Below are 15,339 nucleotides of genomic sequence, written 5' to 3'. Positions count from 1 at the left end.
TTTGCTGTAGGCTTCTATTTGTTCATGTTATATTCATTTGTATAATTGTATGAAAATATGTTTACTGGCGTAGGTATTGATGCAAAATAAGTTTGCACTTCCTATTATTGCCCAACAGAGGGCAATGTACACATGCAATTTTACACAGGAAAGAGGGCAGCCAGACAGCTTTTGCGTAGCAGTATTTTTCAAATGTTCAGAATAATTTACATCAAATAACTATACGTAAATGTAATACAGATTTCAAACATCTGAAGCAATAATTTGCTTCAAGTCCAAAATAAATGTGTGAAATTCTAAAAGAGCTGAAACAATAGATCTTAAATATGGTCTCTGATTAGGTCATGGATATTGCTCTGACAAAGAAATAAACAGTACATAAAAACACATTTAGACTTGACAAATATCTGAGAGAATGTCATTAACACATTTATCACAGAGGGAAAGAAACATAATGAGATATCTCATCCTTTTAATTAGTAAATTATTAGTAATTAGTTTCATTAAATGATAATTAGCTCATATGTAAATTCCAGACATAATGAATCCCAATGCCCATCTACTGTAATTAGCATATCATCATTCTGCATCATATTTAACACAGGAAAGTTGAAGAGAGTCCAGATTGTGAGATGCAACTCAGAGGGAGGGATGGCTGGTAATTAAAAATAACTCATTTTAGCATCATAGGGTTAATTATTATATCTCCCAATGCATTATGGTAGAGCTACATCAACAGCACAAGTCTAGGAGGACATCCACAAACCAACAAGGAACTTTCTGTCAGTTAATCAAAGATGTGGCTCCCTAATTTGCATTTCTAATTGGAATTACTGTAATGAGGATGTGAATTAGTATGCTTGCCAAATTAGCCAAGTAGTTTTCTGTAAGTAAAGTGGCTTGTAATACTAGAATTGTGAATTAGTTTGCCATGTTGTTAGATCTTCAGCAATGGTAGAAGGCATGATAGAGGAGAAGTCAAGCTGTTAACCCAGTAAGAATCTGTATTTACAAATACCAACATATCCAGTACTGCCAAGAATGACAATTAGCCTATTAAATCACACCATAGAGCAGTGGACACCAACCCTGGTCCTGGCGTGTACAGGCTTTAATTCCAATCATCAAGGGCTTGATCATTAGTGGAATGAAGGAAAATGTTAAAGTATTGCTCTTTGGCAGGAACAGAAGTCTACATATGACCCTGTAGCTCCCCAGGAAAAAGTGTTGTTGACCAGTGTTGTGTAAAGAAATGTTTCCAATGGTCGGTCACAGTCAATGGCCACCATCTATTATTGTGGCTTAACATAGATTAGGGTAGAATGTGTTCAAATCTATTGTCTTCATTTTTAACACTGTTGCCCTAAATCAATAGAAGTGCATCACGTGAGTGGTGGCCTTTTTTGGTATAAATCCATATCGCGGAAGTTCAGCATTACGGCGTGATTGAAATTTAAAGGCAATATTCCCGCGTTAACAGAGACTGAATAAACGGTGCATATCTTGGCTCAATCGGAAATGACATATACATTTCTATAGCACAATCTGAAAGGTTTAAGCGATGCAGATTAAATAGAGCCTTTAGATATTCATTATGCAGATACTTTTGCAATACGTTTCTTAAAAAGGAAGCAAATGTGACAAATATTTCCAATATAAACTCTCGTTTTAGTTGCAAAACACAACTGTTTGGACTAATGATTACACACCAGTACTGCAGAGAGCAAACAAATAATCATTTGGGGGGGGGGGGGGTGACAGTAAGTGACACTAAGTTGTAGTGGGACACTTAAGTAGATGAAGTGGGGCACTATTTTCTCGTTAGAAATACATTAGTGTCCCACTTCACCTGGCACATTAGAGTATCAATGAGATTTTGTAGAGGTTTATAGATAACACACAGTGTTTTTACAATTTTGGGGACATTCCAAGCTCCTGATGAAAATATAACTAAAGGAGTCTGCACAGGTTTTACTTGATCCTGAAACACCTCTATTATTCCCTAAATGCTATCCCCTTTCACAAATTGAGCATATTTTCTATCCTAAGTTTCTTACATTCAGTGTCCTTCCTTTCCTACCCTTGTTATTTCCTTCCACTGTCATCCTATACGGTTTATCTGTTATTTAGACTCAATTTTGAAATGTTATGAACAACTAAAACAACATAATTCAATGTACAGTACTTTAGAATATCTAATGAAGGAAATTACATTTAAATTGATTAAAGGTTTATTTTGTGAATTTTTATAGCTTGAAAGGTCCCTGTCCCACTATTGTAACACCATTCAGGGGAAGCGAGACAGTACTATCAATCTAAATGTCATAAAATATAAAAGCTGTTTACATTAATGGTTATCATATTTCAAAACAGTCTACTATTCATTCTAGTAAAAGCTAGATTGTTAAATTATAATTGACAGAATGACAGCCTTAACATTCTAGTGCAAGGTTTCATAGTATGTCGGTTTTTCATGATTTTCAACAGGTCACCCCATCTAAGAAACCTGTACACACACATACACTACAGTAAGGTCATACTAACCAAACCAATTTTTTTCATTCCAGAACACATGCAGCAACAACCCAATAACATTTGTTGTGGTTAGTTATCAAAATGACCATAGTACAGTACCCTCATACACAGATGTGCCACGACACCTAATGACTTAAATCAATAATGAAAGTGTGTGCAATATACTTTAAGTCCAGAGGCTTTATGCAATTCATTTCAGGAGGGCACTGATGGTAAGCTCTGGCTTATAGAGACATGTATTTTAGTTCAATAATAGCTACTAACTATTCATCAAACTGTAGGTACCCTCTGTCTTTGTTCTTTAATTCAATGGACTTTCCTCTTGTAGCCTAATTCCGTTATTACTGATTTGGTACATCCTTTGTTCGATTAGAGCTAGGTTTATTTTTAGATTACTATGAATCCCTGTACAGTGCAAGATTTCTTCAAACCCAAGGGTCTCAAGAAAGAGGGTCTCCTGTCCATAGTTACACATGGGTCCAGACAACAGGCATATCAAGGTTATTATTATACAAGTATGAAAAAATGAAGGTTATTCAAAAGAAAACTATATAGTCAGTAGAAGATAATACCATTGTGTACAGTACAGGATATCTAATATGACACAAACCATATTTATAAACCAAAAACTAAAATAAACAATGCACCAATAATTACTTGGTTCCAGATTCCCAAACTTCAACTTCTATGGAAAAAAATGTACTATACATGCTCAGCTCCCCAAAAGCGTTTCTGGCACACGACCTTGGCTGAGGCACTAATTCAATTGAGTGTTTTTGAGGGCATCACCTCAGGCTATTCACTCACCAGAGGGGCCAAGAGATAACTCCAGGCACTTGTCTGACAGCAAGCAATTTTCTATCACCATTAACTACTTTAATACTTCATTAACAATTAATTAAATCAAGTCTTTGAGGAATTATGTCTTAAAAGTAAGATCAAGAATAAAGACCATGTTCATTTTCAGAATTACCTGTATTCACCAAGTACTGTACATTTACGCATACCCAGAATTTGCTTCATTGTGAAGGTGCTGCCAGCAATAGACAATATACAAACAAAATAGACACAAGTCCACATAAACATCATACAGCATATACAGTATCGGTACAGTAAACATAACACTGGAGTTTAGGCTGATCGCAGTGGGAATATATATCTATATAAACAGAGGGATTTTACACAGTGCATATACAGCGTTGTGAGGAAGACCAGAGGTGTACATAATGAAAATGAAGTATAGTGCAGATTGGTATTTGAGGTCATTGATGACAAGGTGCAGTAATCGTCCCAATGCAGTCACTTAATCCCCATGAGCCTGGTTGATGAGGGCCACAGCAAGGAAGAAACTGTTCAGGGGGAGGGCGGTATTGGTCATGATTGGCCTAACCTGTCTGCCAGAGTGAAGTCTTTGAAAGATGGGGGGTCTGGAATGGGCAGGGTAGGAAATGATCGTACCTGCAAGCTTCCTAGTCCTGGAGCTCTGCAGGTCCTTGATGGTGGGCAGGTGACAGCCTACGAACTTCTCCGCAGACCGAACAATGCGCTGCAGTTTGCACTTGCAGCAGCCAGACCCAAACCAGATGGTGATAGAAGAGATGAGGATTGACAATGATGGACGTATAGATCCGAACCAGAATTGTCCAAGAGTGAGTTTCCTCAGCTGTCGCAGACAGTACATCCTCGGTCGAGCCTTCTTGGTCACCACTGTGATGTTGTCCTCCCAGTTGAGGCCGAGAGATGATGGTCCCCAGGAATTTAAATATGACTTGGCTGTGCTGACAGCTGAGCAATCAATCTCGAAAGGGGAGATGGTGGGGGGGCATTTCCTGAAGTGTACCACCATCTCCACGGTTTTGACTATGTCGAGTTCTAGGTCGTTGCGACTGCACCAGGCCACCAACCTTTCTACTTGGATGACCAGGTTTACGTCATCAGCAAACTTAAGTGTTTTGACAGATGGGTCGTTGGAGGTGCAGTCATTGGAGTAGAGGGTGGAGAGCATGCAACCCTGTGCTGATAGGGATTCTGAAATATGTTGTCCCATCTTAACGTGCAGTGTCCTGTTGGTCAGGAAGTCAGTGATCCACGAGCAATTAGGAGTCCGATACATTCAGCTGGGGGAGTTTGTGCTGTAGCAAGTCCAGAATGACTGTGTTGAAGGCTGAGCTAAAGTCCACAAACAATATCCTCTTGCATGTCCTTGGGACAGCGTCGTCTACAGACAGATCTATTGGCTCTGTAGACGAAGGAGGGTGTCGATGGTGGTTTTGAGATGGGACAGGAAGAGATGCTCAAAGGTTTTCATGATGACCGAGGTGAGCGATGCAGCACTGTAGTCATTCAGGCTGACTGAATATGTCAGTGAAAACAGGGAAAGCTGGTCAGGTCAGTGCAGTGGTTTTGGTAGTCAGTGCTGTATGGTTCAATACATGAAACGAACAAACTCTGCTTCTAGTTTTGCGATTGTAAATTTGCCACTGACATAAGAGTTTCAGCACTGTTCCATGAATATCTAAAGAGGTATATTTGTGAGAAAGCAAAGAAATCTAAGATTCATTTTGACAACAAACTTCTGATTTTATTCCAAAAGTGTTGAATAATTGCTAGAAACCTTAATACAATTTTAAAAAATTAAAACCAATCCATAATTTAAACATTCAGTACACAAAAATAACATCAATTTATGTATGCATTATTAGCGATTGTTACAAAAACCTACAAAACAACGATTATCTATTCACAGGGTACAAAATCTTGCAAAATATCAAGAGCAGTGTGACTGTACAGCAGTGTGACTGTACATTGCAACTTGTTTCAGTCGTCTTCATTGTTTCCTCCAGTACAGGACCTCAGTCAATGGAAAAATGCACTTCACTAAAACCCTCATCTTCACCGGACTTCTTCTAGTCTTCTTGGTCTTTGCCATCATGTGAATTTATTTGTGAGATTGTTAAGGAAAGTGGTGAGCAGGGCTTTAAATCTAGAATCCTTAATGGCTACATGCATTTTTTGACTTGTAAATTAAAGATATATATCGATTGATTCTTGAAGAATAGAACTTAGAAATGCCTCATGAGGTTAGTTCAACTGTCGTACCTCATCAGAAAGCAAAATATAAACTTGTTTTACTAAAATACTAAAATCACAGGGAATTCAGTAAAACATTTGTTAAATTTAAGAAATCCGTTCCCAAGTATTCCCACACACAAAAAAAAGGCGTATGTGATCATGCCAATATAATCAAAGTATGACATTATTGTAATTTGAAAAAACACTCTTTCTGGGATTAGTTGTTGTCAATTTGCAGTCTACAAATGATAATTTTTTTCTGTCCCCCCAGACAAAAATCGTCCCGCAGCTGAATCTAGTGGCCTACCCCTGCCGTATAGCCTCAAAAATGGTTAAAATTATCATTTTGACCTCATGGAGGGTCAGTCCTGAAATTGAAGGTGGTAACATTTTACCAGGCCCATCACTCAGCAGAGGTGGGGTGGCCACTTTGTTATGGTTTCAATTAATCACAATAAGAATCATTACAATCAATTGACACTCTTGTTTTTGGCTGTGCTTGGTGGAATCCGAAAGGCAATCCCCTGTAAAGCATGAAAAACACAGAATCTCACTGCTGATAGGTACTTATCACAGTGGGAGACCGTTCCTTCTCTTGCATTTAAAAGGATATGATTCATAATCCAAGTTCTGTGTCAATACTCCAGTCAATATAAACTCAGCATTGTGAACGTCTGTAAGGAAGAAACAGGGGAGACAAGAGGCAGGTTTAGCCTCGAGTCAAAACAGGATGCCATAACAATCAGCCATATTCATAGCACATGTCCACATTGACAGGTTCCTCTTACCAATGTTCTTCAAGAAGTACTCTCTACATAGATGAAGATCATTCTCACAGGATATCAGAATGATCTCAGGAAGGTTCTGAAAATAACAGAAAACATTCCATGAGTTCAGTAATAGAAGATCACCTCCGTCATTCTTCAAGTACACAGTTATAACAGTTCTGTGACTACATGGAGATGACCAGTACCTTATTCTGCTTGTGCTCCATTATTTTGCGGAAGGAGGGCTGCTTGGGAAGCACCTTGCCTCCTGCGCTCTCTATGATGGCTTTCATAGTGGTAAGGCTGGGACAGATCCCAGGGGTAATATAGAAATACTTGCCCTAGGGAGGGAGAAGAAAACAGAAGACATGTTTAATTGGGAATCTAATGCATCCAATCAGACAAATGGACTCTTATCACAATCTGACTCAACAGAACAATTAAATATTTCCAAATATCCACACATGGGTGTCCACTAACCAGGCAGATGGATATTGGGGATAGATTCCACAAGTGTATGGGATCACTAACCTTGAAGAGTGGTGCAGCGTGGGCCCTCTTCAGTGACTCTTCCAGACTGAAGCCGAACAGCACCTCTGCCTCTGCATCTTTTAGCATGTAGTTCTGCTCATCTGAATTAACAAACACACACATACTCTAAAGCCAAACAGACTCCCTCTAAGAACATACACACAAAAAGGATGACCTCACAACAGTATCCCGCAACATGGAACTCCCTCCCACAGATCCCTTATTTAATAACTGAATGCCAACTTAAAGCAAGAATCCTTAGTTGCTACATACATTTTTTGGACTTTATGATATGTACCCATTGATTCTTGAATAACATAACTTATAAATGCCTTATGAGCTTAGGTCAATTATCATATAGCCTTAAAACATGGTTAAAACTACATTATTTGTCCTTGCATCAATAGCTCAGTCTGCGAATTTGAGAGTGGTTACATTTCTTCAGGCATATCCCTCAGCTTTTTTTTACTAAAGCAGAGGCGGGGTGACCACTTTGTCATTGTTTCGATTAAGGATTCTCGCTTTAAAGTACCAACAAACTTCTGGCTCTTCCAGCTCTCTTCTAACCACTCAGGGGTGACGATGTGCTCGACAATGGACATCGCCGTGAGGAACTTCACAGTCCTCGTCACCTTGTTGGCCACCAGATGGGTGCACTTTTGAGCACTCTTTGCGATCTCCCCCCCAAGGTTGTGCAGCCTCTGAACAGACAGAAAGGGACATCGGATGCATTGTTAGAGGCAGAGTGCTGCAAATCGGATGTGAGCCTGTAAAAACTTTTACCTAAATATCGGTGATTGATATTCTTGCCAACAGTAATTCACAACAAAGGCTGTTTCCTGCAGACTCTTGCTCAGCTGTGCACAAACATAGAAATAACAATTACCTTCATGAATTGTTGGACCTGTGTTGGCTCAAAGCCAGTGAAGAAAATGTACGGTGTGGATTCTGGTGGAAGCTTCTTGGTTGGGGCTTCGATCTCCTCAAGTCTACAATTGAGAGAATATTTGGGTCATTGGGAGATAAACTTTGAGTTGTATCTGTCATGACTGTCCTGTGAGGATCCGAATGGGTCAGATCAGCTTGGCAATAGCTGACAGTAACCAGACCTTCTCCCACCCACAGAGGGGGGAGGAGGGAGCTGCCGCCGGGTTGACAGCTCACACCCAGTCTTAAATTAAAGGAGAGGAGATCTAGAGTCTCCCTCGCCAGTATTAACCAAAGTATTGTCTTTGTTAACAGACTTTCCCCGACGAAACTAACACGTTCAAAAAGTGAATAGTGGAAAAATATTTGTAACATAAGAATGTGGGGAATGGTCAGTGGTGATCTATAGAAAACTAATGTCATATGGGTTGATATTTTGTGATGTCATTAAAATGTTATAAAGGAAATAACAGTACATGTACGAAGTCTCCATCCTCTACGTTGTATATGAAATAAGACCCGAATGCAATTTTAGGAGTCATGAGATCATTTTTCTCCTGTAAAATTTTGCACAGCCACGCCCCGAGTGAGGTCAGAAAGCGTCAGCCTGACAGAACCGTCCCCTTCGACTAGAGTACATAAAAGGATTGGTAAGGAAATTAACATTTAGGCAAGAGAGGCGTGTAGCTGCAGCACACGTCCAAAGTGGTCGAACTCTGAATATCAACACGATTTGGAGAAGAAAACTCCCCTCTCAGACAATTACTGGTACAGCTAATTAGCTGTCCTAAGAAAGGTATCTAGAAAAGCTCATTTAAGTGGGACCACTCTACTACTCTTCTCAAATCACTGTAGTACACTACTCTCATCACCCAATGGGAACCCGTCGACACGGCTGGCTAGCCTACCTTCCAAGGGGCATCTTCCAGAGTGAACAACAGTAGGAGGAGGAGACCCCTTTTGGACAATCAGAGCCTTACAAGCGTGCCGCTGAAAGGCCCATCACCCTTCCTAGGGAGGGCTGGTTCCGACAGAGATCCACAGCGAACGAAGGCATTCACACGTAAATACATTCATGATTTCTTACTCCAAACGGACGGCAGTTCGTGTACAAAGTATATGATTACTGTGAGAAAAGTTTCTTAAATGTATCAACGGTAAGAGTTAATTTTTTCTCTCTCGCTCTCCATGTCGTTGTGTAACAAGCCGTCATATGTTGTGTCAGTCCGCTAGGGACCTTTTCCTAATGTATTAAGTGTGTAAGTTATCCTGTGTAATCATTTAGTTAATTTGGGAGATGGTGACCCTTTAAACAACCACTCTCGTGGTGCCCCAAATTCCTAATGAGTTAATTGTTACATGATTAATTTAAATCGGATAACAATTAAAAGTTAGTTGATTAAATAGATAAGTCATAAGATCAATGAAAGTCACATATCCCTATATACAAAGATGTATTTTTAGAAACAAATATTATTACAAACAAATTCTGCAGATTGTCTAACTCATCTTTATACCATGCTACACACCACTGAAAACTAGGGTGATGGAGTCTCACCGTGGTTTCTTATTTGGATGCTGGGAGTTCGACTCAGACGGTTTCTGCTTTTGTTGCAACTGCAATGCCGCCAACGCGTCAGGCGAAACCTTCACAGGAGCCCGCCAAGCACCTAAAATTAAGTCCAAAAGGAGAAAAAGTAATTATATTCACACCTATGTTTAACAGATGGCTGTCCAGCTTAACAAAAACTTCCATTTCAAGTCCCCTTGCCCCCACTGTAAGACTTCTGAACCCTGTACCCAGTAGGTTCTGAACCAGATGCTGGTTGGGGATGAGTGGTTCCTGCAGGTTGAAGTTGGAGTATCTGCTGTGCTGGACCTGCCGGAGGACTTCAAAGTTGCCCAGGAGAATGTCACAGAGCCACTGGGCGTTGACGCAGGGGATCCTCCACTCCTTGGCCTTCTCATACTTCAGACCACTGGGCCTAATGAGACAGGGAGGGAGAAAGGGTTAATAGATGGGTTTAATACAGTAGAGTAAAACGGACATGATACAAGCATTAACACACACATTAATTAAACCTGACACCCATCCACACAAACATGAATACGTCAATGACTTGATTGTGCCAACAACATTTACATGCCATTCATAATAGGTGAGAACATATCAAGGTCATCTCTTACTCTTTACAGATGAGCACAGTGTTACTACGACAGAGGTAGCCTGTGTATCTGGCTCCTGCCAGGTAGGCCATCAGCTTCAGGTCGTCGCGTTCTGAGTCCACAAAGCCAGTTACGGAGATGATCTGAGGAGAGAATGATAGCAATGTCAATGACTTAGTATAGAAGCTAAGCTATAAGCGCCATTTATGAGTCATAGGCTTGCAAGTCAAGTCATTACCTCATGACACACCAAAGCATAATGTATCCTTGTACCATTGTTTCAAACTAAAAACATACGACCGCAACCCATGTTAGATGTTTTTAATGGGGTGCGATAAAAAGGAAGTGATGCATACGTGTTGTGAGCAGGGCTTGGCTCCTGGTGGGAAGGCGAAGGGGAGGTGTAGGGTTCTGTGAGGAGGAACCATCTTCTTTTTCTTCAGGATGGTGTTCAGCCAGTGGGCAGTGACACAGCGCCTCCCCTCTCGTAGGGCCTGAGGTACAGCAACAAGAGAGATTACATTTAAAAACTAATCTAACTGACATACACACAAACAGATTTTGGCCTTCAAGCAGGCCTTTTAATTTTTTATTTAACTAGGCAAGTCAGTTAAGAACAAATTCTTATTTACAATGACGGCCTACCCCGGACGACGCTGTGCCAATTGTTTGCCGCGCTATGGGACTCCCTATCACAGCCGGATGGGATAGTGACGCCTCTTGCACTGAGATGCAATGCCTTAGACCGCTGCGCCACTCGGGAGCCCTTTAGCTGAGATGAAAAACGATTTAGTGATGCTTACCTGGACATACATGCTGCTGACTTGAGTTTCACAGAGCAGGTGAGTGCAGCGGTTGCTGAGAGAGGAGTCCACAATTCCACCATAGGCCTGGATAATCTGTGATTGACAAAATACAACTCAGAAATGCAAGGGGCAAAATAGTAGTTGAACAAATGCAGTTATAATGCTGTTTGCTCAGATACAAGATAAGGCCGTGAAAAGACTGAAAGTCTCTCTCTTACTCTCTTCCACGTGGCTAGGAGCTGCTTGTCTGCCATCTGCTCTGGGTAGTCAGCGATAGCAAACACACAGCCCACCAAGAAGCCATCTTCTGGAACTACAGCAGCAAATAGAAAGATGATTGGTTAGTCAAAAAAATCATAATCACAACCATGAAAAACACAATGATGATCATTGGCTGTATTTCATCCGATCACAATTGTTTCATGTATTTTTATGTATTTTTCTAATAGATTTTTTTTGTAATGAACTGAAACAGAAGGTGACACTGACTGATATCTATGTCAGTAAGAGTGAACTTACTCTCTTGGCCTGGCTCGTGGCCAAACAACTGGTGCACTTGAGGAAGCTGAGGCTGTAGTGACCCTTGCTGCTGCTGGCTCGGATGCTGCTGCAGCGACTGCTGCTGGCTCTGGAGATGCTGCTGCTGTTGTTGAAGCTGCTGCATGTGCTGCTGCTGCATCTGTTGCTGCAGGAAATGCTGCTGCTGTTGGAGGTGTTGTTGATGGAGTTGCTGCTGCTGGTTCTGCTGCTGTTGGAGCTGTAACTGGAGCCTGTGCTGCTGGAACTGCTGTAACTGCTGTTGTAAAGCATGCTGCTGCTGCTGTTGTTGGAGCTGCTGCTGCTGTATGGGCGGCCGGGGGAGCTGCTGTGGTCGCAGTTGTTGCTGCGAGAATGCACGTGGCGGTTGCTGTTGTTGCTGGGGGAAGATCTGTTGTTGGTGGATCTGCTGTTGGTGCGGCTGCTTCTGCTGGATGAACTGATGGGCCGGTTGTTGTGATAACTGAGGAGGGAAACCTTGCTGAGGAACCTGCGGTTGCTGTTGCTGCTGGTGGTGCAACTGCATGAGTTGCTGTGGTGGAATATGCTGCAGCATGGGGTGCGGTTGCTGTGGCAGCTGCTGAGGTGGGTGTTGTTGTGGCTGTTGGGGGACCTGGTGGGGCTGCTGCTGCAGTAACTGCTGCTGTGCTTCGACTGTGAGCTGCTGCTGACCTTGGGGCTTCACTTGGTTGAACAGGAGCGGGTTGGGTTGGGTGTTGGGCTGGCCCTGGTTCGTTTGCTGCTGATCCAATGTCTTCGTTGAGGCAGAGAGACTCTGTAGGATCCGTGGTAAGAAACCAAACAATTTACATTTCAGCACTGCTTTTAGAAATGGACTAGGAAATATTGACATCAAAGTATTTTATACCACTAAAGCAAAAAGAAACCAAGCAAGAAATAAAGCTTTTGAGCACATTAAAGGACATTATTCTTACATGTGCAACGTTGGAGGGTCTGGTGGTCTGCTGGATGTCAGAGTTGTTGGTAATGTTCCGTAGCGTCCTGGCCGCTGGGCTCCAGCCTGCCATGCCCTCTGGCCTCTCTGCCCCCGGCTGGGCACCACTGGGTCCCAGGGCAGCCCGGGTGTCTGGTGGCCCTGCACTGCCTGGCACAGGGGGCACGCTGGCACAGAGGTTGATCAGGCCAGAGTCCTTCCCTGGCTGCAGTCTGCGTTTGGGACCCGGGGGTGGCCCGGTAATCTCTACTGGGGTCCAGTTCAGGTTCCGTTCCTCCTTCTCCGTGGAAGAGTCATCCGAGTCATCGAACATGAGCTCGTCTCGTCGCTCGGCTTTGGGCGAGGTCCCTCCTCGGCCACTAGCAGGGGAGTCGTCTCTTGAGGAGGAGCTGGATCTCCGGGACCTGGGGCCTGGGCGCCTGCGGCCTGGAGGGCTGTAACTGCCCTCGGAGAGCGACTCATACTCACTCTCCTCATCCACCTCCTGGTAGGTCAACCGGGGGTGGTACAGAGCCTCGTCCTTCCGGCTCTTGTCCAACGCCGAGTGTGTGATCCACTCCGGCGTGACGATTTTGATGCTGTTGTGCTTCAGGGCGACCTCATACTTTTCCTGGAACACACAATTTACACCATGGATCTACAGACATACACTTCCGGTGTACAATATTTTACTGTGTAACTTACTGCAAAATTGGTGTTGTGGTGTCATCTGACCAACACAGTATTGCTATCAATATTGCAGATGTCAAGATGAATCGTTTTATTAGAATACAACCTGAAGTAATAAAGATGTGTTGTGTCCAGTGGTTAAGCAAGGACTAGACAACCCACAGACAAGCTCTACCTCCTGGTGCCTGAGCACAAAGAGAGCAGTAAAACAAGCCAAAGCAAGGCTAATAAAATATCCAACACAAGGGAGGCTTCAGCAGGTGCCTCAAAATATCCTAAAAATAGCAACATGCAGACATTCTTTCTCAAAAGACTGTTCAATTCACCAATTTGTCCATGTGCTCAATGTTTTCACCCCTATATTTGCCTTTGAGTCAGGGGAGCATTGGAATTATTTTACATGAAAAAAAAAACACTTATTCCATAACACAAGAATGACAAAGCAACTTTTTATGGCTCTTATAGAATTGAAAAATAATTACCCCTTTTGGCTCTGGAACAATCAAGTGAGTGCATTTCTTGTTTAGGTAGAGTTGACAGTCACCGCCATAAAAAGTGATCAAGGCCCAAAGAGTGTTGAGATCTTCTCGTAGCTAAACAAAGAAATACATGAGAAAGATGTTAACATTCTATAAAATACTCATCCTATACATCCATAAACCATTTCATAGATATGTGCATAATAGTTAAAAGGTAATATGTAAAGGCACATACCTTTGGCAGACATGCCGTGACACCGAAGAATATTTGTCCCGACTCTGGGGAGAACCCTGTAACTCTGTATTATCTTTTGTCAAGGAAGTCATTCAACTCAAGTGTTAGGCTATTCGTTCAGCTTAAGTGTCAGAATATCAAATCAGAAACACAAATCAATTGCTCGTAAAAAGAAAGGTTACGGTAGCAGGTCTCCACATCTTACGGACAAAGTCACCCAAGACGGCTGAAAAACAAAGAAAACAGAGTTTAATGGTTGAACTGTTCCTCTTCCCTTCGCACCAACAAGGCTACAGGTTTGTTAGTGAATTGACTATATAAAAGGGATCTGCAATTCACACCCATACCTTGACAACTGGAAGGTCAAAGACTTCTCGTGACTCCCCAACCTCTGGGTTATCCCCATCCTCTGCTATGATGTGTGTAGCCAAGGCATTGTATGAGACCTCTTTTCCTTTTCCCGCTTTTAGGAGCTGGACAACCTATAGTGCACATGAAATCACACCAATGAAACAAAACAAAACACCTGGGGTCGATTGCACCAGTTATAGGCACATCATATGTCCATGTGTAAAATCCTGTCTCAAACCAAAGTGTGATAATGTAAGCCAGTAGGTTTCCAAGATGTTATTCATAAATCATGGGGTGGCCTGAAATGGACATTATCAATAGAAGATACTGTTGATTGCAGCTGTGTTAGTACATGACAAAAAAAACAATTGCAAACAAAAGCGCAATCGAGAAACAATTACATTTTTCAAGACGTAATTCATTTTTAATATACCCTATGTACACGATTGATCAAATTACAGGAGTTACTAGAGAGTAAATTTAAGCCATTATTTGGCAGGAATTTAGAACTTGTAGCTCTACAATGGCGGGCATGTCCTCGCACATGCGCAATGTCAGGCGCACAATTCAGCAAGCGGACGATGGGCTCTCACCTCAATATATTGTCAATCCATCTCGTTCTATGGTAATCCATACACATACAATTCAAACATTAGGACATTTATGTGTTTTTGTCTTGCTAGCTAGCTTCATTGAATTGGATAACAAAGTCCCTAGAATGCCAGGGTAATGGTTAGCAAGCTAGGTAGCTATCAAAACTAGCTCGCTAGCATCCAGCTGGCTATGGTAGTTCGGTAATCTCATCTGGATCAATGACAACTACATATCTATTTGTAAATCGCAATAAATGCATTAATTCAAACGGCACATCCGCAAACTATTCGGGTTACAAATGATCAATTTGAGGTGAAATTGGAACAGTAGACTGGTCGTTAGCTTTTCGTTAAGCTAAACGGCTATCGGTAAACATTGGTTGGCTAACGTTAACTAGCTAACGTTGAGCTCTTCACCTTTTGGTCAATGTCCCCGACCACGTAGAATTTAACATCTTTGAAGAGCTCTTCTGGGACCTTCGGTTCTTCGCCCGACATTACTATCCATAAAATGCTAATCGGTATATGTAAAACAAGATAACTAGCAAGTTAAAGGACATGAAAAAGTTATTCCACTGCAAATGTTCATCTCAAGGCAACACTAGCGCCAAATCTCACTGTGCGCGCGCCATGGACCGGAGGATGTGACGATGAGGGGAGTGGGACAGAATAACATTCTTGATTCAAAAGGGGCGCACAGGGACAACAATTAAGTT

At 42.0% G+C, this 15,339-nt stretch overlaps 1 protein-coding gene across 1 annotated transcript; it reads right to left on the bottom strand.

Moving 5' to 3' along the window:
* Positions 1-5,090: 5,090 nt before the first annotated feature.
* On the bottom strand, positions 5,091-15,265 carry LOC115103061 (PAX-interacting protein 1-like). The gene is made up of 20 exons (XM_065005726.1): positions 15,041-15,265; positions 14,027-14,161; positions 13,862-13,905; positions 13,680-13,743; positions 13,448-13,558; positions 12,277-12,906; positions 11,324-12,116; positions 11,023-11,117; positions 10,802-10,897; positions 10,355-10,492; positions 10,020-10,141; positions 9,633-9,817; positions 9,391-9,502; positions 7,792-7,894; positions 7,438-7,606; positions 6,906-7,006; positions 6,581-6,715; positions 6,396-6,471; positions 6,222-6,281; positions 5,091-5,480 (listed from the first exon to the last, which is right to left on the bottom strand). The coding sequence occupies exons 1-20, from the start codon at positions 15,119-15,121 to the stop codon at positions 5,464-5,466; spliced, it is 3,267 nt and encodes a 1,088-aa protein (XP_064861798.1). The 5' UTR covers positions 15,122-15,265; the 3' UTR covers positions 5,091-5,463.
* Positions 15,266-15,339: the final 74 nt, after the last annotated feature.

This window comes from Oncorhynchus nerka, linkage group LG20, assembly GCF_034236695.1.
Source record: "Oncorhynchus nerka isolate Pitt River linkage group LG20, Oner_Uvic_2.0, whole genome shotgun sequence".
NCBI classification, from domain to species: Eukaryota; Metazoa; Chordata; class Actinopteri; order Salmoniformes; family Salmonidae; genus Oncorhynchus; species Oncorhynchus nerka.
Note: the sequence above shows the minus strand (reverse complement) of the source record. Positions and strands in the feature narration are given on the sequence as shown.

Coding starts and splice junctions, on each gene's coding strand:
- LOC115103061 (XM_065005726.1), bottom strand. CDS start 15,121: ATGTCGGGCGAAGAACCGAAGGTCCCAGAAGAGCTCTTCAAAGATGTT. Junction 13,906..14,026: donor TTGACCTTCCAGTTGTCAAG/GTATGGGTGTGA, acceptor TTTGTTTTTCAG/CCGTCTTGGGTGACTTTGTC. Junction 7,007..7,437: donor GAAGAGCCAGAAGTTTGTTG/GTACTTTAAAGC, acceptor TTGTTAATTCAG/ATGAGCAGAACTACATGCTA.